Below are 20606 nucleotides of genomic sequence, written 5' to 3'. Positions count from 1 at the left end.
AGGGGTCGCAGGGGTCAGGAGCTCAGCTTGTTGTCTGTGCTTCTTTCTTTCCAGAAGTTCCCCGTACAAATGTTCTGTGTAGTGTGGGTGTAATCTCAGTTTACTCTCTCAGTCAGCCCTGTAGAAAGTGAAACCAGAGGAATCAACGAGCATCACAGAGGTTAGGCAGGGGCATTTCTGTGCACGAGCACCTTCTCTGGTGTGCAAAAGAAGTGACGGGATAGAGAGTTGCAGCAGCTCTCGCGTCCTTGACCCTTGCTGGAGTGCGGGCCAAGTCTGTCTCCGCAGTGGCAGGGACCTGCAGGGCTGCCTCGCTCCGTGCCCCCTTTCAGATGATCTCATTCTGCAGGGGGTAGCTCTCTCTGCTGCATGCTGCAGCCGCTTCCAGATGAAGGCTGCAGAACAGGTGTCAGGCTGTCTGTGTGTGCGTTTATGTGAAGCTGTGGGAGTGCTGTTTCTGCTCAGACCCAGCTCGTAAACAAATGTGATTGAGCCAGTTTGTGTGGAAAGTCTCAGCTCTGACCCCTGGTGGTAGGAGCAGGAATTGCATGAAGAGTTGTGAAAGGAATACTAATCAAATGCAATCCTGGAAAATAACTGTCTATTTCGCTAAGTGCTGTATAGAAATATAAGTATGAGGTTACATTTAATTTACATTAGGATACAAAGATATAGTTAATAAACAGTCAGAAAGGGAGCATTAAGCCTGTAAGTACTTATTTTATTTAAAGTACACTTTGTGGATAATACTTTGGAACTTTTACTGAAGGTTTTTACAAAACTTTATGTACATGCAGTATTACAGAGTACCTCTCCTTTCAGTTCAACATATTAACTAACAAGCATACAAATCTTTTAACTGCCGATTGGTTGAGTAGGTGTGGTTCTTTGTTACAGGCAGCAAAGATTAAACTGCTACAGGACTGTTGTGGTTGTTTAGACTGTCCACTTGTTTAAATAACATAAAACCCATGTCCCCAAAGGCTGACGCCCTTATTACCATCCATGGCATAAAATACATAATCAGCTAAAATTTAGACCTTTTTTGACCAACACTATCCTGCTTATACGCTAATACATAATGAGTTGTTTTACTCTGAAAATTCACTCATAGAATTCAAATTTAACTTACTTCCATGAACACTGTGAATGAAGAAAAGCTCATTTTCAATTCTCCTAACTGTGCACACAGGCTGGACAGAGTACTTTTCCACCACAGTTCAGATGCTTATTGATAACTTAATGACATCTCCTAATTAACTGGCACTGTTGCTTTAGCTTTGAATGATGCACTAATTGTAATTATTTCAATGTGATATGGTGACTATAATGGCTAATGTCCTCTTTTCTCATAAAGTGCTTGATTTAAGAATGTGAGCAACCCGCCTATATTACCTTTAAATGTTTAAGGAAACACTTCTTTTCACTTCTTGTTTTTCCTGTCTTCCTTCTCTCGCCCCAACCAGTCACGGCAGAGAGCCCCCCCGAGCCTGGATCTGCTGGAGGTTTCTTCCTGTTAAAAGGGAGTTTTTCCTTCCCACTGTCGCCAAAGTACTTGCTCATAGGGGGTCATATGATTGTTGGCTTTTTCTCTGTATGTATTATTGTAGGGTCTACCTTAGGGTCTACGTTGCCTTGAGGCAACACTGTTGTGATTTGACGCTGTATAAATAAAACTGAATTGAATAATTTATTTCTATTAGCACGATCCAGCTGTCAGCAGCTTCAGTATGACTCGTATCAGCTGGCAAGAGGATGTTTGCACATCTGTACTATCCTTAGCCAAACAATCATTTTGTACCCAGCATTATAAAGTGGCATGATTGATGCAATAGCAAAATTCATTGCATCCACCCTTTCCGCTCTTGAAACAATATCACAGGGTTGCTAAAGTGGCATTTTATTTAGACTTAGAAATGGTTCTTACTTGCAGAGTCTGGGAGGTTTTACGACTGACAGCTTCCAGCTGCAGCACTGAATCACTCTTGCTTTGTCAAATTTATTGGGACACAGTCAATCAATAAACAATAAAGGGTGTCACTTTCACAGCAGATAAATACCTTTTAAAAAACAGCGACATCTACTTTTCATGGATTGAAGTCTCGGCAGAATAATAACACAAATTGAATTCATTGTGTTTTACTGGGTATGAGTGCTGCTGGTTTTGCCAGTAGGGATTAATTTTACTTAATTTATTGTGAGCAGATCCTGACATCGGGTATTCTGACAAATGCTAATGTTGCTATCAAACAAGCTGTTGGCGTTGGATCAGCTGGAAACCAAGGACCACTGCAGTGGTTTACTTTTCATCAGCGTCTCCAGCCAAGAGGTTGTCGAATTCTGCTGGGTAAGACTCTGACTCTAAACTGTCGATCTTGGCACATCCTTCACTGGATCAATGGAGAGGATTGGAAATAACTGTCTTTTAAAGTCACTCGGGTTTGATTACTTCTTTGTGATGGGATAAATCAAAATCTGTCATCTCAACATTTTTAAACACCTAATGATTAGCCACAACATTAAAACCACTGTTAGGGAAAGTGACAGCCCTCTGGCATCCCTGGGGCGTGAATTAGTGATGTTTATCATACAGGACTAATTTGCGCTCATTCTCCTTTGCATGGATGCCTTGACGCATGTAGCATAAGAGACACTGAGCAGCCATCCCCTGTCGCTCGTCATGTGTCAAAAACATAGCTGGGGGGTACGTTTTAACCAAAACCACCATCTCTTCCTTAACCCTAACCAACCAAGTTGTTTTTACAGAATAAACTGAGTGGAAGTGAAAGCAACAAGCACGGAGGAACAAATAAGTGCAAAACCAGCGCTCAATTACACCTCATGCTTACAGTGCATCAAGATGAGAAGACACTAGAAATGAACAACATTCTGCCCCAGCACCTCACCGACGGCAGCCTCCTCCCCAGCAGAAAAATACACCATGACTTCACAGCAATTTCTTAAAGATAACAACAAAAAGAGGCTGACCCATAGTTTCATACTCCACAGAGTCCACAGGATGCCCTAAAACAGCCCACAGCCGCAATGATCCACAGCTGAGACCACAAGACGCCTCATCAAGAGGTCCCATGTCGACGCGCTGATGGCTGAGAGGTGATCTGGGGCACGAGGGTGGCATACACAATTGTGTACTGTATGTGGTTTTAATGTTGTGGTTGATAAGCTGCAAATGTGCGTGAGATGTATGCAGCTGTAAGCGTGTGCTATCTATGGCGCTGCCTTGGTACGTAGTTGTCCAGGATTCGAGGGCTGCAGTGAGTAATGTACTGCAGAGCCGGGTCTGAATAGTTGAAGGGTGGAGGGTTGTACTGCTCCGGGATGTAGTTTGGATACAGGTGGGGGATTCTGGAAGAAAACACACAGGCCAGTCATACTGAAGAAGTAAACATGAAATCACCGCAGTCTACAGGTCATGATTCTGTATTCATATGTGCATTTTTCCAGACAAGGAGATGGTGGCAGAGTCTTGGATTAAATGGGTCCATATGTAGTACAGCCTGGTTGCAGCATCGACCTCTATCGATAGCAGGTGTTCTCTGTAGATTCTACTGTATTTTCTTCTAATCTGATTAATACCCGTCCACGTTTCCACACAATAGACAATAATTTCAGTCAAATTTATGGAAATGTTTGGATGGGCAGCAGTTGTTGTGGAATACTCACTGACTCATGCATATTCATGCAGGCTCCAGCACAGTGTTGAAAGAGGTTGAAATCTGGGGCTAAAGCTGATTAAAAACATGAAACACACATCCCGAATGGCTCTCTAGATTCACCGTCGTCTGATTAGCCATTCACTGGTGTCTGATGGTATATAATTACAGTTGTTCTTTGTGCAAATATGTATATCCTCAATGATAATGAGGTACAGGCTGTGGAACCTGCTGTACCATGAGTCATTCTGTGAATAACAGACCCAAAACAAAAACACATATCTTGCCAAGTGATTCTTTGTAATGCTGCCAATTGAATGTGCAAACCTCCTCAGACCCTTTGTTTGTTTCTTTATTAGAGTTAATTTTGTGATATTGCTCAGTCTAAACTGCAGTCGGAGTGTTGAAATGTTATATCCAGAGCTGATTTTATAAGATATTTGATGCAGCCTGATGGAAAAAGTGAAAAGAAGGAAATAAAACTATAGCTGCTCTATCATAAGGACTACAATCATATTATTAAGTAATCCAAGTATCTGTTTTTCTCTGAAAACATGATAACTACCTCCCTGGATTTTTATTGTTCACTTTACTTTAACAATCTCAGAATGCTTGTACCGTCCCCTCCCTGTCTCTTGGTAAATGGCAAACGTCAGACTCTTATATAGTGCTTTTCTACTCTCGGAGTACTCAAAGTGTGCATACAACATGCCTCATTCACCCATTCACACCAACTCATACAATATATCCTCAAGTGCAATCTCACCAATTGCACTTCAGTGAATGCATTCACACTCTGACGGACACATCGGAGAGCAACTTGGGGTTAGTATCTTGCCCAAGGATATTTGGCATGCAGACTGGGGAAGCCAAGGATCGAACCACCAACCTTCCAGTCAGTAGCTGATCTGCTCTACATCCTGGGCCTCAGAAAACCAACAGCAAGCCACTCTATTACCTTGTTTGGATGCTCTACGTCCGTGCGGAAGTCATAAACAGATCTGCGGTGCACTTTTTAACGCACACACACACACACACAGATATATATTTAATATTTATCTGGATATATCAGGTCATCGAAAGGACTACATAAAAAACACATAATATAAAAAGCTTAAAAAGATCAAAAACTACAGTTTTTGTTGTTGGTTTTTTTTGAAGAAGACATTTCAAAATACAGTTTTTTCCCCCCACACTATAAGGCACACTGAAAATCCTTTAATTTTCTCAAAAATCAACAGTGTGCCTTATGTATTAATTCTGGTTGTGCTTACTGACCTCGAACTGATTTTATGTGGTACTTTGGTAAGCTATGAAGCCGCACCGCTAGATTGTCGGAGCATTACTGCTACTATAGTCAGGAGTCTTGCAGAGTAATACCTACTGTGCTTCAACATAATATTATGGTGTGTGTATAAGGACCCCGAAATGGCACCTGTTAAGAGACACGCTGAAATTCCCCAACTGTCAAACTCAGACACTGAAGATGAAGAATTTGATGGATTTGTGGAAGAGGAATGAACTGAAAAAGCGAGTGTATTGTTCTACACTTTTTGTGTTACAACTGAACAATGTTGAGAGTTATTTTGAATCAGTTGAATAAAGTTCGACTTATCTGACAGTTTTGTTTCGCTTTATGCGCCTTATAATCCGGTGCGCCCTGTAGTCCAAAAAATAAGATGTAAATTGTAACTTTCTTGCTTTCTTTCCTGGAGCACTCTGTGAACCAGAATCTAGCAACTAGCAATAAATAAAACAAAAACAAAAACATGTTTGGGAATTTGAAGTCATTTCCAGTCCATTGAGATGAAAAAACTAAAGTCAATATTTTAGATGAAAAATACACAACCTAAAAGTCAGTTGCATGAATTAAAGACAAAGCAAGCTCATAAAGAAAGCGCAAATAATGTGTGTCTTCCTCACAGCTCTAATTCCCTGCACCTGTGAACCAGTTTTCTTATTTTGGCTGCTCATAAAGAAGGGGAAGGGGTTATCTGTCTCACCCTAGCGCTAGCATCCTCCTTCACTACATCTATGAATCTTCACTGTGGTCTTCACTTTCTCTTCCTGCCTTGCAGCTCCAGCTTCAACATCTGTTGTTCAATACAGGGAGTGCAGAATTATTAGGCAAATGAGTATTTTGTCCACATCATCCTCTTCATGCATGTTGTCTTACTCCAAGCTGTATAGGCTCGAAAGCTTACTACCAATTAAGCATATTAGGTGATGTGCATCTCTGTAATGAGAAGGGGTGTGGTCTAATGACATCAACACCCTATATCAAGTGTGCATAATTATTAGGCAACGTCCTTTCCTTTGGCAAAATGGGTCAAAAGAAGGACTTGACAGGCTCAGAAAAGTCAAAAATAGTGAGATATCTTGCAGAGGGATGCAGCAGTCTCAAAATTGCAAAGCTTCTGAAGCGTGATCATCGAACAATCAAGCGTTTCATTCAAAATAGTCAACAGGGTCGCAAGAAGCGTGTGGAAAAACCAAGGCGCAAAATAACTGCCCATGAACTGAGAAAAGTCAAGCGTGCAGCTGCCAAGATGCCACTTGCCACCAGTTTGGCCATATTTCAGAGCTGCAACATCACTGGAGTGCCCAAAAGCACAAGGTGTGCAATACTCAGAGACATGGCCAAGGTAAGAAAGGCTGAAAGACGACCACCACTGAACAAGACACACAAGCTGAAACGTCAAGACTGGGCCAAGAAATATCTCAAGACTGGTTTTTCTAAGGTTTTATGGACTGATGAAATGAGAGTGAGTCTTGATGGGCCAGATGGATGGGCCCGTGGCTGGATTGGTAAAGGGCAGAGAGCTCCAGTCCCACTCAGACGCCAGCAAGGTGGAGGTGGAGTACTGGTTTGGGCTGGTATCATCAAAGATGAGCTTGTGGGGCCTTTTCGGGTTGAGGATGGAGTCAAGCTCAACTCCCAGTCCTACTGCCAGTTTCTGGAAGACACCTCCTTCAAGCAGTGGTACAGGAAGAAGTCTGCATCCTTCAAGAAAAACATGATTTTCATGCAGGACAATGCTCCATCACACGCGTCCAAGTACTCCACAGCGTGGCTGGCAAGAAAGGGAATAAAAGAAGAAAAACTAATGACATGGCCTCCTTGTTCACCTGATCTGAACCCCATTGAGAACCTGTGGTCCATCATCAAATGTGAGATTTACAAGGAGGGAAAACAGTACACCTCTCTGAACAGTGTCTGGGAGGCTGTGGTTGCTGCTGCACGCAATGTTGATGGTGAACAGATCAAAACACTGACAGAATCCATGGATGGCAGGCTTTTGAGTGTCCTTGCAAAGAAAGGTGGCTATATTGGTCGCTGATTTGTTTTTGTTTTGTTTTTGAATGTCAGAAATGTATATTTGTGAATGTGGAGATGTTATATTGGTTTCACTGGTAAAAATAAATAATTGAAATGGGTATATATTTGTTTTTTGTTAAGTTGCCTAATAATTATGCACAGTAATAGTCACCTGCACACACAGATATCCCCCTAAAATAGCTAAAACTAAAAACAAACTAAAAACTACTTCCACAAACATTCAGCTTTGATATTAATGAGTTTTTTGGGTTCATTGAGAACATGGTTGTTGTTCAATAATAAAATTATTCCTCAAAAATACAACTTGCCTAATAATTCTGCACTCCCTGTATATCTGCTACCCCTCCTCTTCAAATGTCCAAACCATGTCAACCCTTTCTAACTTTCTATCCTTTTGTCATTAACCGCCCTTAATACTCGTCTGCATCCACTCCACCCCATCCACACTGTCTTCATTGTGCATTGCATCTGTTGCTTTGGATGGTTGACCCCAGCTATTTAACTCATCCATCTTTACTACCTCTAGTCCTTGCACGTTCACTGTTACATGACTTTAGATACTGCCGCCCTCTTATTCACATACATGTATTCAGTCTTGTTTCCACTGCCTTTCATGCTCTCAAATTACAATGTGATCTGTGAACATCATAGTCCATGGACACACCCTTCTGACCTCATGCCTTCGTTAGTCTAACAGTGACCACTCTGAAGCCTGTGCCCCCAGTGCCCAACACCTACATCTAACATCAACATGTAACAAAATTCGATACCTGATATACTGGGTATATTTTCAATACCAAATTATACACAAAGCTAGCAGCTAGCAGTTTCCCCATTGCCTGCCTTCATGCTAAGCTACGTTCCTGCTCTCTGTAACTTCATATTTACCACACAGATATAAACGTAGTAACTTTCTCAGGTAAGTCAGCACACAAGAAAATAGTAGTCAGTAGTTTCCCTTTCAAAAAAGGTTTAAGCTATTTCTTTAAAACAGGAGCATCAAACATAAGACCCGGGGTTAGATTTAGCCCACAAAAGACTCCAACTGGAAAATGTTAAGAAGGGTAGAGATTTTGGACTTCTAACTGTGTTTTCATAAGTTTTACAGGTTTTCCTACTGATCAAGACCTCCCACGTGGTCATTCATACTGCACTAAAGCAACTAAAGAATAGGTTAAAAAACAAAAATTATTCTGTGAATTAGCAAAAAACTAGCAACCAAACTTTTGCTGTAATTTTATACATCTATTTTAGATACATTTGGTCCACCATGTAAAATGAGTTTGACATCCCTGCTTTAGAACATTGCAATAGATGACTGATTCACAGTGCTGTTTTAGACATTTTGCTGAAAGCCAACATTGTCTCTAATTATAAATAAAACCTGAATGATTTGTTCCACCGATGAATGTTCTCCCCCCATCAATACACTGGTTTAGGCTTTATTGTACCCGTAACTATTCCTCAGTGTTACCCAAGTGCAGTTTCATAACTCGGCCCAAAGCTGTTAGTAGGAAGTGTCTTTGTTTAATATAGCAGTAGAGTGGGCAGTCTGTACTCCAACTGAGAAGTTAAATAGGAGGACGACAGTGCTGCAGCAGCAGAACAGCAGACAGGATTTAAAGCCTTCAAGTTGCTGCAGAAGATTGTCTCTGGGCAGACCTACTTGACTACTGTACCTTGAAATGCACAGTGTGTAACTGTGTTTGTGCGCAAGCAGTGTATCTGCGTGTTGGCCCGGTCACTCCTTGCAGCAGTATATCTTTTGATGACCTGCAATAAACCTCGTTTCACCCTGCCCAAAGGAGCTGCTGACCCACCTGAAAGCGTGTTTTATATTTATTCATTAGAGTTTTAGTGCCCCACGAAGGTCTGGCTAATTTGTAGGCTTTGTCTCAGCACAGCTTTTGTGAGGCTGTAAAGCTCATTACAGACCAGAACACATGAGGCCTGATGCATGGTGCTCACTGTGCGCCAGGAGACAACAGTGTCATATGAATGAAAAAAAAGAAACACTGGAAATTAACGCCGCTATTCTTGGATCTTAAAGGGCAGTGAGTTCATGGAACATTAATTCTTAGCTATCAAAATGTAGTGTTAGTCAATGAAAACACTAACTTTTATACTTCAGTTTGCATTCATGTTATGTATAAATTTAAAACTGTATATAAGCTCGTGTCACTCACTCTCCAGTAACAGTCTTCTTGCGGCAGCAGAAGACGCACGCCAGAACAGCCAGGAGCAGCAGCAGCAGCAGAGGGATGCAGATGCCCAGAACCAGCCCCAGGACCAGGTCTACCTCTGTGTCTCCCACTCGGCCTCTTTCTGTAATAGATCAGCCACTAATGAGCCAAATAAAAAACTTTGTCTTGTCTTTACAGGCCCGTGATCTCTCAGCCTCAGACACAACACATACAACTCAGTAAAAGGAAGACGAGTGAGATTTCTATCAAACAATGGTTGCTATGCAACCTGAGCAGCGTTTTGAAGGTTACTAATTTGGTAACTTGATGTAGAACCAGGACGGACACAAGATTCTCACCTATGATGCAGGACTGGCGTTTATTCACGTCAGTCTCGTTGCAAATACACCGGTAGCCACCGTAGGTGTTGGTGCACAGAGCAGGGTGGTCACACTTATACTCGTTACTACTACACTCATCCACATCTGTAGGCAGGGAAACAGTCTTACTAACACTGTTATGCTTCTGCTAATAAAATACACAAAAATACACGCATAAATATCCAAATAATGACGTCAGAGTATGTATGTGTCGTCCATGCAACAGCGTTTATGCTAATGTCTTTAATGCTGAACTCCAGTTGAGTAGATTTTTTGTGTGATTAAAAGTTAAAAATAATCTTTATTTATCTTGTGCCATGTCTCCGTGCAGCTTTCCAGTTCATCGTCTGTCTTAAACAAGCTGTGTGCATATAAACCAACTTTCTTCTGATTAGCTTTCCCTCACAAACAGAAGGCTGGATGGGTGTGGCTTCTCTGCTTGCAGCTATATTATTGACATCTTACAGAAACAAGTGGGCTAAAACCTTTGAGAAACCTGGAATTTAGAGGAGTCTGAAGCCTGAACTCTTGCATGCTCTGACCTCATTACTTGAAACTTTGGCTGTGTTTATAATCGGCATCCACACTAGTAACAGCGCATATACAGATAAAAGATATTTTACCATTAACTTCTATGGCATGGATGCCATAGTGGCTGCTGATTCTGGTCAGGTAGTCTGTGATGTACCAGTGGGGGGTGTCACTGGACACTTTGATTCGATATTCGAGCACATCTGGTGTGAATCCCTGATTGATCTCGGTGATGTTATAATACTTGTTTGTAAAACCTCTGGTTAACATCTCATTCAACTGAGAGAAAAAAGAGATTATGATTGTAAACTACTGATAAACCTGTATTACTGTTACAGATGAACGTGTTACCAGACATCTCTGATGTACAAACACACCTGTTGGATCCCACCAGCTGCGTTCTTTTTCCAGGTCACAGAGACATTGAACATGTTATAGCCTGTCGGCAGAGAGAGCAGCTTTAAGCATCTTTGCTATAATAATTTTCCATAAAACACCAGAGGAACAGGTGAGCTGTGATGAAGCTACAGGGGAAACTATATGGGTGCGCTTACCTGGGGGATTAGGAGAGTCACCTGCAGAGAAACACATTAGCTGAGTTATAATAAACCAGCAGGTATGCTCTGCTGTAGAGCACAACTACAGTTTTTACATATGCAGAGACTACAGCAACTTCAATTTGTGCCTTTCTGAGTGTGGAGGTGATTGTAATACTCCATCACTTTTAAGAGAGTCAGTTTCATCAATAGGCTGTACATAAATGATGGAAGTAGGCACCATGAGTTAGAGCATATTTAGAAAGTGTCATGGTCATAATCCAGTTTTGGATTCCTGTTTTGATTCCTGAATTCAGCTGCACAGTGCAGTATGTAGAGCACTATATCTCTAAGATTAGGTTTAAAACTTTCCCTTTTGATAAGATCAGGTGACCCTGAATCCTCATTTAGTTACGCTGCAATATATCTATTCTGCTGGGGGTTTCCTCTTCATTCACCTCTTTTCTCTTGGTGTTTATATGTCACTATGCATTTAAACATTAGTTACTATTAATCTCTGACTCTCTTCAACAGTGAGTCTTTTACCCTATCTTCCGCTCTTCACCCTCAAACAGTCGCAGCAGATGGCCCCGCCCCTCCCTGAGCCTGGTTCTTGTCACAAAATTAATATATTGTTAGTGCTTATTTAGTGCTTATTGTTACTTGCTTTTAATATAGTTTGCTTCCAGTCTAAAAGGGCCAACTCTGAGTAGAATCTGAGCCAAAAGTACTGACAGGAAACTGCATGCTTTTGCAGAGAACAGGAAGTATTAGCGCAGAGCTGCACAGGCATATTAATAAACCAGAAACAAAAAGCGGAACTAAGTAAACTGTGTGTCGGTGTGACGTAGTGCAGAAATACGGATTTAGCTGGCAAAGAATTCAGACCTGAGCGTGTGTGTTCGTGTGTTCGGGTCTCCATTTCCGGAAATGCAAAATAAAGATTATTTTTTCTGCTTGACCACTCTGAGTTCAGTCTTTCTCTGTCGCCAAAAGAATTCAAAAGAACGGAATTTAATATTCTGCTGGAGGTTTCTTCCTGTTTAAAGGGAGTTTTTCATTCCCACTGTCGCCAAAGTGCTTGCTCATAGGGGGTCATGTGATGGTTGGCCTTTTCTCCGTATGTATTATTGTAGGGTCTACCTTACAATATAAAGCGCCTTGAGGCAACACTGTTGTGATTTGGCGCTGTATAAATAAAACTGAATTGAAGAGTTGAATTCCTTTAGCATGATCCAGCTGTCAGCAGCTTCAAAATGAGTCGTATCAGCTGGCAAGAGGATGTTTGCACATCTGTACTATCCTTAGCCAAACAATCATTTTGTACCCAGCATTATAAAGTGACATGGGCTTTCTCATAGAGGGTTGTCTGAATGTTGGAGTTTTCTCTCGAATATTGTAGGGTTTTTACTTTACAATATAAAGCACCGTGGGGCAACTGCTGTTGTTTTGATTTGGCCCTTTATAAATAAAACTGAATTGAATTGAACTGAATAGCAAATAGGTCCTGGATTTAAATCCTCTGTTGTATTTATTACATGTGGAGTTCCCATGTTCTCGCAGGTATTCTAGCTTCCTCCTATGCACAGACCAATGACATGTATGTCAGCTACATCTGTAGATGTGAATGTGAGCATGAATGCTCATTTGTCTCTTGTGATAGCCGACAGACTGGTGACCTCCCCTAGCTGGGATAGGTTCCAAGTAAAAGACGATAAATGGTTTGGATTCATTTGCTGTTTCAGGGTTGTTGAAGCTTTTTGAATCTAGTGCGTGTACATTTATTTGATTTCCTGCTGTAACTTTAGAGGTATTATAGTAACTACAGTGGAAGCTATGTGTTGAACACCTGTTAAAGTTTCCACAGTTCAAAGAAAGTTTAAAAGGGTCATCAAAAAGAGGAAGTACTCTTTGTCACTAACTAGTCATTAACCAACTCACTCGCTAAGTAAAAACTTCTCCATATGAAACTGGTTAAGATCTCATTAAGACTTAGAAAAACCTATTTAGTTTTTTATTTTTTCTCAAGACAATTTTTTCTTATAGGTTAAATAAGTGCATTGTGTCAGCCTCTACACTTATAAGTGTAAATATTAATATTAAATATAATGTCTGGGGCTTGCTATTTGTGCGCAAAACTGTTTATTCCTCACATTACACAACTGACAAATTACACACCTGTCTAGAGCTACATGAGTATCTGCAAACTGTCATCTGACTCACTCTAATGCATTTATGGACATTTAGACTTTGACTGCCACAATAGTCCACTACATGTGAGGGTGAACGTACCACATCCTTTATCATCCTTGGAGTTTTTATATCTGCAGATGCATTCATAGGTGCCAAGCTTGTTCTTACACTCATACTTGGCATTTTGACAGTTCTGAATCTCTTCGCACTCGTCTTCATCTATAATACAGACACAAAGAATGAAGTGAAGACGTTTTAAAAAGCTGCATTATTATTCATGCTCGAGTGCTGAGTGCTCACTACCTGTGCAGTTGTGTCCATCTCCATTAAAGCCTTCCATACATGTGCAGGTGTAGCTCTGTTTTGTGCTGTTGCAATAAGCATATTTGTGGCAGGGGAAGGGAAAAGGAGGGATGCACATGTCTGGGAAAAGGAAGGTGCAGGGTGAAATTATGGGGTCAGTCATGGTGGTTTTTAGAAGGTGATAATGTGTTGACAAGTAAAAAAAAATCTACATACTACTTTCAAAGCACTTGTATCCTTTTTTCCCATTAGCGAAAGTGTTATCAGGACATTCACCACAGGTGAACTGGCCAGACTCTGATCGGCACTGCACTCCTCGGAAGCAGGGCTCGCCTCGACATAAATCTGTAGTGTTCTCACAGAATTTCCCACTGAATCCCGTTGGACACAGACACCCCACCACCTGGAAGGTTAGGCACATTGTAGATCACACATAGCGTTCCTATTTCACCACAAAGCTGCCCTCCCTTTCAATAAACTAACTTTCTTCAGATTGGTTGCCCTTTCCTTAAGAAGGTCCAAACCACAGACTGTAAATAAAACACAGTTGTGGCTACTGTGAGGATGCCCACTGGTTTCAGGACTGGACTGGACATTTTGAAGGAGGTATTTAGTCTTTTCAGGGAAAAAACAACCTAGAAGAGAGTGTAGTGCTAAGCTATCAGCTAACTAGTGAGCATGGTTAGCGAGCATGGTTAGCACGCTCCATAAAGTGTATGCCTCTATTGCACAGGTCCAAATTCCTGTTAAACAGTTTAGAAACCCAAGCACTAATTTTTGAAGAGTCTGTATCAAACATCAAGCCATGTTTTTGGTCAGTTAATAATGCTAAAAGGCATTAACAGCAGAAACATAGTTGAAGTGTCCAGTTGAGTGACTTAAGTTAGCAGAGGTATTAACAGACAGCTATTAGCTACAGTCAGTGTTGCCAAGTCCTCAGTAAGGAAAATCACTATTGGTTGTCCTAAAAGTCACTAGAAGTTGCTAAATGACATCATCGCCTAATTTGCATAGTTGGTCATGCTAATGTAATTGTAACCTACATTGTAGGAGAGAAAAATAACGTCGTGGAAGAGACATAAAGTGAATAAAAAACATCCTAAATGCATTTAGAATTATTTAGAACTACAAATTAAATTTCTTTTAGTAATTATTGTTTTTTTAATGTAACAATTCCAACCTTGCTCCTTTATCAAGGCTTCCACCGGCAAAAGTTACCTGAAAAAGGCACTCTGGTGGAGTTACTTTGTGTGTGTGTGTGTGTGTGTGTGTGTGTGTGTGTGTGTGTGTGTGTGTGTGTGTGTGTGTGTGTGTGTGTGTGTGTTTATAAGCAGTTCTAAACCTTGTGATCCACAAAACGGCATAACAGTAAAAGAACTGACTGCGTTTTCTTTTACAGCGGCTTCGCTCATGTGCGATTCATTTGCAGTTTGGACCCACAGGTGTGAACATCTGCTGCCCTCATAGCAGCTGGGGGAGGACTATCCTCTGCCCGTGAGCGCTTTGGCACGGGTGAGGTGCCCACGGCAGCACCGCTGCTTGTTGAGAAGAGCGATATGCGCTTTCACGTCAAAAGGTCGTCATAAATAAGTCTCCAATAACACCAGAAAAAGTAGCCAGATTTGTCGCTAGTTGCTAAGGGGGTCTGAAAACCCACTAAATATAGTGACAAAGTTGCTAAGTTGGCAACACTGGCTACAGTTGCCTGTGTTGTGACACCTCCTAGTCAAAGAGTAGGAGGATATAAATACATATATTTTTGTTCGTTTAGGGATGATTAACATTCAGTATACTATGAGTTCTTGTCAGGGCTGCCGCTACATCATCTTCAGTTACACCTGCTTATCGCTGTTCAAAGTTGACACTGGCACAAAGCTGCAATTTTGTAAACAGAAATTATGAATGCCATGACAAGAAATGCTGCAGTTAGATGAAAGTGTCAGCTCAACTGAGACAATAGAGCACCTGAAACTTTCCCTGCAGATGGTTTTCAGTGATGCTGTCATACTGGCACGTTCCTCCGTTGAGGCAGTTGCAGACACGCAGGATGGGAGTGAAGAGGGAGCTGCCCAGTTTGTCACTGACCTTGATGCTCAGCTGGACAGGCTGGGTACTTAGAGGGGTCCAAGTCAGGTAGCCATTACCTGGACAGGAGAGAACACAAGAGGCTGTAAACACCTACATCACTGAAACAGCCATTCATATTTTTTCATGTTTTGTGTATTTTGTGTCTTGTGCTAGTCACTCTCAGCATTACAGTCTACTGACTCAGCTCTGAAATGTCCCATCTGCTGACAGACTGCACTGCCGGCTACAGCGGCAGCCTCTCCATCCCTCTAACAAATGTCAACATGTCATCTGTTGACGTTACGGAGAGTCTGAGTAGGTGTCTCACCGCTGTTGATCGAAGCTTGGGGAGGCCTGGGTAAGAGCAGCGAATAAGTGATGTTGTCTCTGTTGGCATCCTCAGCGATGATCTGAACGCTGACCTGGGATTTGACCTGAGAGCGGATCACTGTGGGCTGTGTCACTATGGGAGGCATGTTACCTGCCAGATCACAAAAACACTGTATCTAATTATTACAGGTCAGTGATAAAAATGCACCATTGTTCTTTAGAGATGAGTTCAGACGAGTTTACCTTTGATCAGGGCCAGATTTTGAAATTCTGTCTCAGCTTTCAGAGTCTCCTGGCCCAGTTCAGGAACACCGGCTGCTAGTGTGTCATGGACACATTGCATGCTGCTTTTACAGGTTCTTGTCAGCTCTTCAATCTCAGCAGGACTGATGCTTTTCAGCAGGTTCTCAGTGGGGGTGACCACCAGTGAATTCATAGGAGTTAGAGAGGACAATAGGCTCTCTGGGCCTGGGACTGCCCCTAAACACACACACACACACACACACACACACACACACACACACACACACACACACACACACACACACACACACACACACACACACACACACACACACACACACGATTAAAATTATACTGCATCGTTTAAAAGTACACATACACCATTAAAATGAGCAAATTCTGTTTTATGCTTCATCTCCTGTTATCTTTGGGCCAGAAATGGCCACCTAGTGGCAGCATAGCATTCATTTGGAGTTGTGCTTCAGACAAACTGATGAACATCAAATAAAAACACTCCTCTCAGAAATGATTTGTATTAAGCTAATTCTCAAAATGCCCCAACCTGTTTCTAAAAACAGCAATGATCCACTCACAGGACAAACCAAAGAGATGCAGTTGTTCCTCTGCAGGGGTGCTGACATCCGTCGAGCGAATGGCCTTGCCATCGGACATGAGGAAATCATCAGAGGGGTTGGCGCTCCAGAGGCCCATGAGACCCACGGTGCGGTTGAAGAAGGTCTCAGGAACCTCCACTAAGGCGCACAGCTGATTGCTACCCCCACTTCGCCACACCACCACGTGGAGGCCGTTGGCATACACAGCCGCGCAGCGTTGCAGTTTGGTACAGCGCACTGCAAAGTTATTCTTACTGGCATGTACAAGACCTGAATGGACAGCAAACATATATGCATCATATAGTTACGACTGTAATGTGTTGTTTATAATAGGTTTCAAATCTGTAATACTTCATACACGTGCCTGATTTACTGTTATATAATTGTTACATACTTTTTAAAAGGGATCTATTATTACTGCTTTTCCTCCTTTTTAGTCATGTATACACTGTTACAGTGATGGATGATTGTATTAAATGTGTTGAAAATTTAAAATAATGAGGTAATAACAAGGAAATCTCTCTGAGCCAACTGGTTCACTTTGCTCACTTTGAATGAGCCTTATTTGGTCATCTCAGGCACACGGCTCAGGCTGTGATCACAGACTCCTCACCCACCAGCGGCATGCAAAGCTTCTCTAGTACACTTAAAGAATAAAAATATACACTTGAGATGTGTGTGGTGATTATTACCAACGGTGACTGGGACTTCAACGTCATCCACCAAAACTCGCAGTCTGCTGTCCTTCTCTGAACTCCTCCATTCAATCTGAAAATTTCAAATGTTTATCTGGAGCTTGGTTCATCCATGGAATATCAACAGTATCATCTAATATCTATTTAAGCCTGCATGCATCTTGCAACGAAAGAAGCATAGGAAAAATATGGAATTAAGATTTCAGATAAATTCATTACTGCCTAAAGATTTTGACACTGAACCTCATGTACCTGCCACAACAGAGATGATCGCACATGTTCAGTCAAATTGATATAGATCTATGTGCAGCAGATTTCTACTCTTTTATGGAAAATAAAGAAAGTGTAATCATCTGTTTACTTCCCGAAAGTTAGAGGATTACTGCCATGTGCATTTTATAATGAAGTGGAGATGATAAGTTTAGCTTAGAAAATCTCGCTTAAGCTAAAAATCCATCTCCTGAGTTAACTCCCAGAAGTGAATATGTATGCTTTCCCAACTGGAGCTATTCCTTTAGCGCACACAGACTTTCTCGCTCTTATCCTGACCTTGCCAATGCCTTGGTAGAAGGCAGCCATGCGCACCACCGCTGGGACTTCAGTGATCCTGTTCGCGTCTGGGTGTAGCCTGTCAATCTGTCCTTGCAGGGTGAAGATATTAGAGCCGGTGGCAGATGAGAGACGCAATATCACAAACTCTCCCAGGGCCTTGAAGGAGTACGTTCTCCCATCGAAGGTGATGAAATGGAGGCTGCCATACACCATTGCTGCACGGGGGGAGGATTGAGAAATTAAAAAGTTTTTCACATCTTACTGTCAGGGGCTGAGCCTGTGACCCAGCTTTTAGATTTTTTTATGTTAGATTGCAATAATGTTAAGTTTTTGTGTTATTATTTAGTCAGGGTTTAGTTGAGTTTTATTCTAGTTTTTATTTCATCCATGTGTTTATGAGTATTTTCCAGTCTTCTGTCTGTCTTGCCCATATGGAAAAGAAATAGAAAAAAAGACTTGGCTTACTTCATATAGTGAATCATATCAGGCTTATATGATTTACTCATGAAAGTGGCCACTTCCTCATTACTTTCATATACTGTTTTAGTAAGTATCCAAAACATACAAGTTTCATTTATATAATTTTTCAAGGGATCTTATATCTGTTTTCACTCTTGTATGCTTTTCATACAAGTTTCACGCAAGAAACTTTATAAGATTTATGTATATCGTTTCCATATGGGCGTCCTCTATGTTTAACGTGCAGTTATGCCGTGCTTTTGTCTTCCTTATCTGTTCCAGTATGTCTCTCTTTTTGTTCTGTTTCCCCAGTGAGTCATGTGTTTGTGTTTCCATGTCTACTGTCAAGCTTGTGTTGTCATGTCTACATTCCATTATATTTCTGTTTTATTTTGAAAGTTCTAGGTTTTACTAGTTTGGGTTTTCGTTTCAGTTTTCGTCACTGTTCATTTTTTGCCTTTTGTATTCATGTTTTTGGGCAAAATAAACGACTCGCCTTTTGTTAACGGTCATCCACTTGGGTCCACATCAAAAACACACCGGCTTCTCAGCCGTGACACTTACTTATACAGACAGATTGATATGTATTAGTTTTTCTTAAAATGGAGCAGCCGCTCACCTATACCCTGTGTCACCTTCCTGGATTGGGTGAAGCCGTCAGGTCTAGTCCAGCTGTAACCTTGACAGCGGTCCAGCGGCCTCTTGTCGAGGTAAAAGTGGCAAAGTGGAGACTCCATACAACACCACTGAAAGGGCAGGAGATCGTCATCTGAAGAGAGAAGTTTAATAAAATAGCATAGTCGTGTTATTTCATCAAGCGGCCGTGACAAGTTTGTACATTACACTAATATGTTAGTTAGTAGTTATACTAGTTTTGTGGCTGAAAATGCCTGTATTACCAATATGTTTCTGTATGCTGTATCCAGAGAAGTAGCGCTCATTGTATCCAGCTAGCAGGGCACCATCAGGTTCATACACACACCTCTTCCCTGAGCCATATATATTGGACAGGACTGAGCGGAAGGTCTGCCCCTGTGCACTCCCCCACCGCTGACCCCTCAGCTTCACCACAGTTGGACTAGGCACAGATGTATCCTGCATAAATAACAGATCCTCCAGAACCTGGTTCCGTGTGCAGGGACAGGCAGGCAGCCCTTTTGTCCACTCATCAGGATCAGGCTCCATCACTGCCCACTCCTGGCACCTGAAGCCAGGATCTACGTCTGACCCCGTCGGTCCTGTCAAATCATAGACCAGCTGGCCTAAGTTCCCCATGGTTCCTTTCACTTGCTGAGGCCTGTATCTTCCCCCAGGGCCAAAGAGGTTTTCAGGAGGGACTGGGATTTCCTTGATAGACAGCTTTCCATTTGTGTAGCCGATAAGAGCATCGTGGTATTTTCTCTGACCTGGGCCCCATTTCATCTCCCCGTATCGCAGGAGGGCAAAGGAACGCGCTCCGTCTGTGGTCAGGATACACTGGAAAGTGTTGCTCTAAAAATAACAAACTTTAACTAACTCAACATGTTGCAACAAAAAGTAAATTTAATGAATTCAATCACTTATTCAAAGTGGCTAATAAATGTGTGCTTTTGTTTTGATGTACTTTGCTTCTAGTATTGTCAGTACAAAAGAGCAACAAGAGCTTAGATACAGTGTAAAAGTGATCTGATGAAGACTGGTGGCAGCAGATATCACTGCACTCTGCATTCAAGTCCTTCAGGGCAACACAGCCCCAAGGTGGCACCAGAGCTAAATAAAACAGCATGTTCCAGGACTCAGGACTGAATGCCTTTCTTTCAGCTTACTGTTCAAAAGGCTCACGTTGCATAAAAGAATAACACGTAAATGAGGTCAATCTGACAAGTAACCAGTTGCACTCCCTGCTCAATCAAACCTTTTACTGGAACTGGTACATAAGAGCTTTCAGGAACAGGTAGAGCCTGAATCAGAGGTTCAGATTATAAACTGGTCATTAACTTTTCCAGTAAACACTATGAATGTGAACATATTTAGCCCAGTATTATAGTAAAAAAACACACACACAAAAAAGCATGTTGATGCATTGTTGTGAGACGGAGTTTGGTAGTTTTGAAAATAGTATAATAAAGCAAAACTTTTACAAACATCATTAACATCAAAACCCACTTTTGCTCTTTTTATCTTGCTTTCTTATGAAACTACTGATTATGACCATATGCAATGTTTGTGTGACATGTCCATATAAAATAAGAATGCAAGTGTTGGCTGACACTCACCTCTGAGAAGCTGACCTTCTGGAAGGAGACAGGCATCACATCGTCCCAGGTGATTTTGAGGATCCAGGCAGGGGTAAAAGCTGGCTTGTTTTTCAGGTGCTCAAATTTTGTTACTTCCTCAGCCGTACGATTAACCACTACCTGGGAGTAGACATCTGACACATTCCGTGTGTGGTATTCCTAACATTTAACAAGAAAGGGAGTATTAAAACAAAGCAAGTACACCGTGGTGAGTTTGCTCTGTAAGCTGT

At 41.7% G+C, this 20606-nt stretch overlaps 1 protein-coding gene and 1 long non-coding RNA gene across 2 annotated transcripts; both read right to left on the bottom strand.

Annotated features, from left to right (window-relative positions):
* Positions 1-700: 700 nt before the first annotated feature.
* Positions 701-9683, bottom strand: LOC145419771 (uncharacterized). Its single transcript, XR_013901113.1, has 3 exons — positions 9557-9683; positions 9201-9339; positions 701-3366 (listed from the first exon to the last, which is right to left on the bottom strand). It is a non-coding gene; the product is annotated as an uncharacterized LOC145419771 (long non-coding RNA).
* A 440-nt stretch (positions 9684-10123) lies between these two features.
* LOC113035576 (uncharacterized) lies at positions 10124-13793 on the bottom strand. Its single transcript, XM_026191233.2, has 6 exons — positions 13357-13793; positions 13141-13260; positions 12937-13056; positions 10663-10683; positions 10486-10547; positions 10124-10387 (listed from the first exon to the last, which is right to left on the bottom strand). The coding sequence occupies exons 1-6, from the start codon at positions 13559-13561 to the stop codon at positions 10124-10126; spliced, it is 792 nt and encodes a 263-aa protein (XP_026047018.2). The 5' UTR covers positions 13562-13793.
* Between the last annotated feature and the right edge of the window lie 6813 nt (positions 13794-20606).

This window comes from Astatotilapia calliptera, chromosome 13 (genome assembly GCF_964374335.1).
Source record: "Astatotilapia calliptera chromosome 13, fAstCal68.1, whole genome shotgun sequence".
NCBI classification, from domain to species: domain Eukaryota; kingdom Metazoa; phylum Chordata; class Actinopteri; order Cichliformes; family Cichlidae; genus Astatotilapia; species Astatotilapia calliptera.
Note: the sequence above shows the minus strand (reverse complement) of the source record. Positions and strands in the feature narration are given on the sequence as shown.

Bases quoted from the DNA above. Each gene is read 5' to 3' on its own strand.
- LOC113035576 (XM_026191233.2), bottom strand. From the start codon at position 13,561: ATGTGCCTAACCTTCCAGGTGGTGGGGTGTCTGTGTCCAACGGGATTC. The intron at 10,548-10,662 runs GTAAGCGCACCC...CTCTGCCGACAG, and splicing joins TGACTCTCCTAATCCCCCAG to GCTATAACATGTTCAATGTC. The intron at 10,388-10,485 runs GTGTGTTTGTAC...TTTTTCTCTCAG, and splicing joins CAGCTGGTGGGATCCAACAG to TTGAATGAGATGTTAACCAG.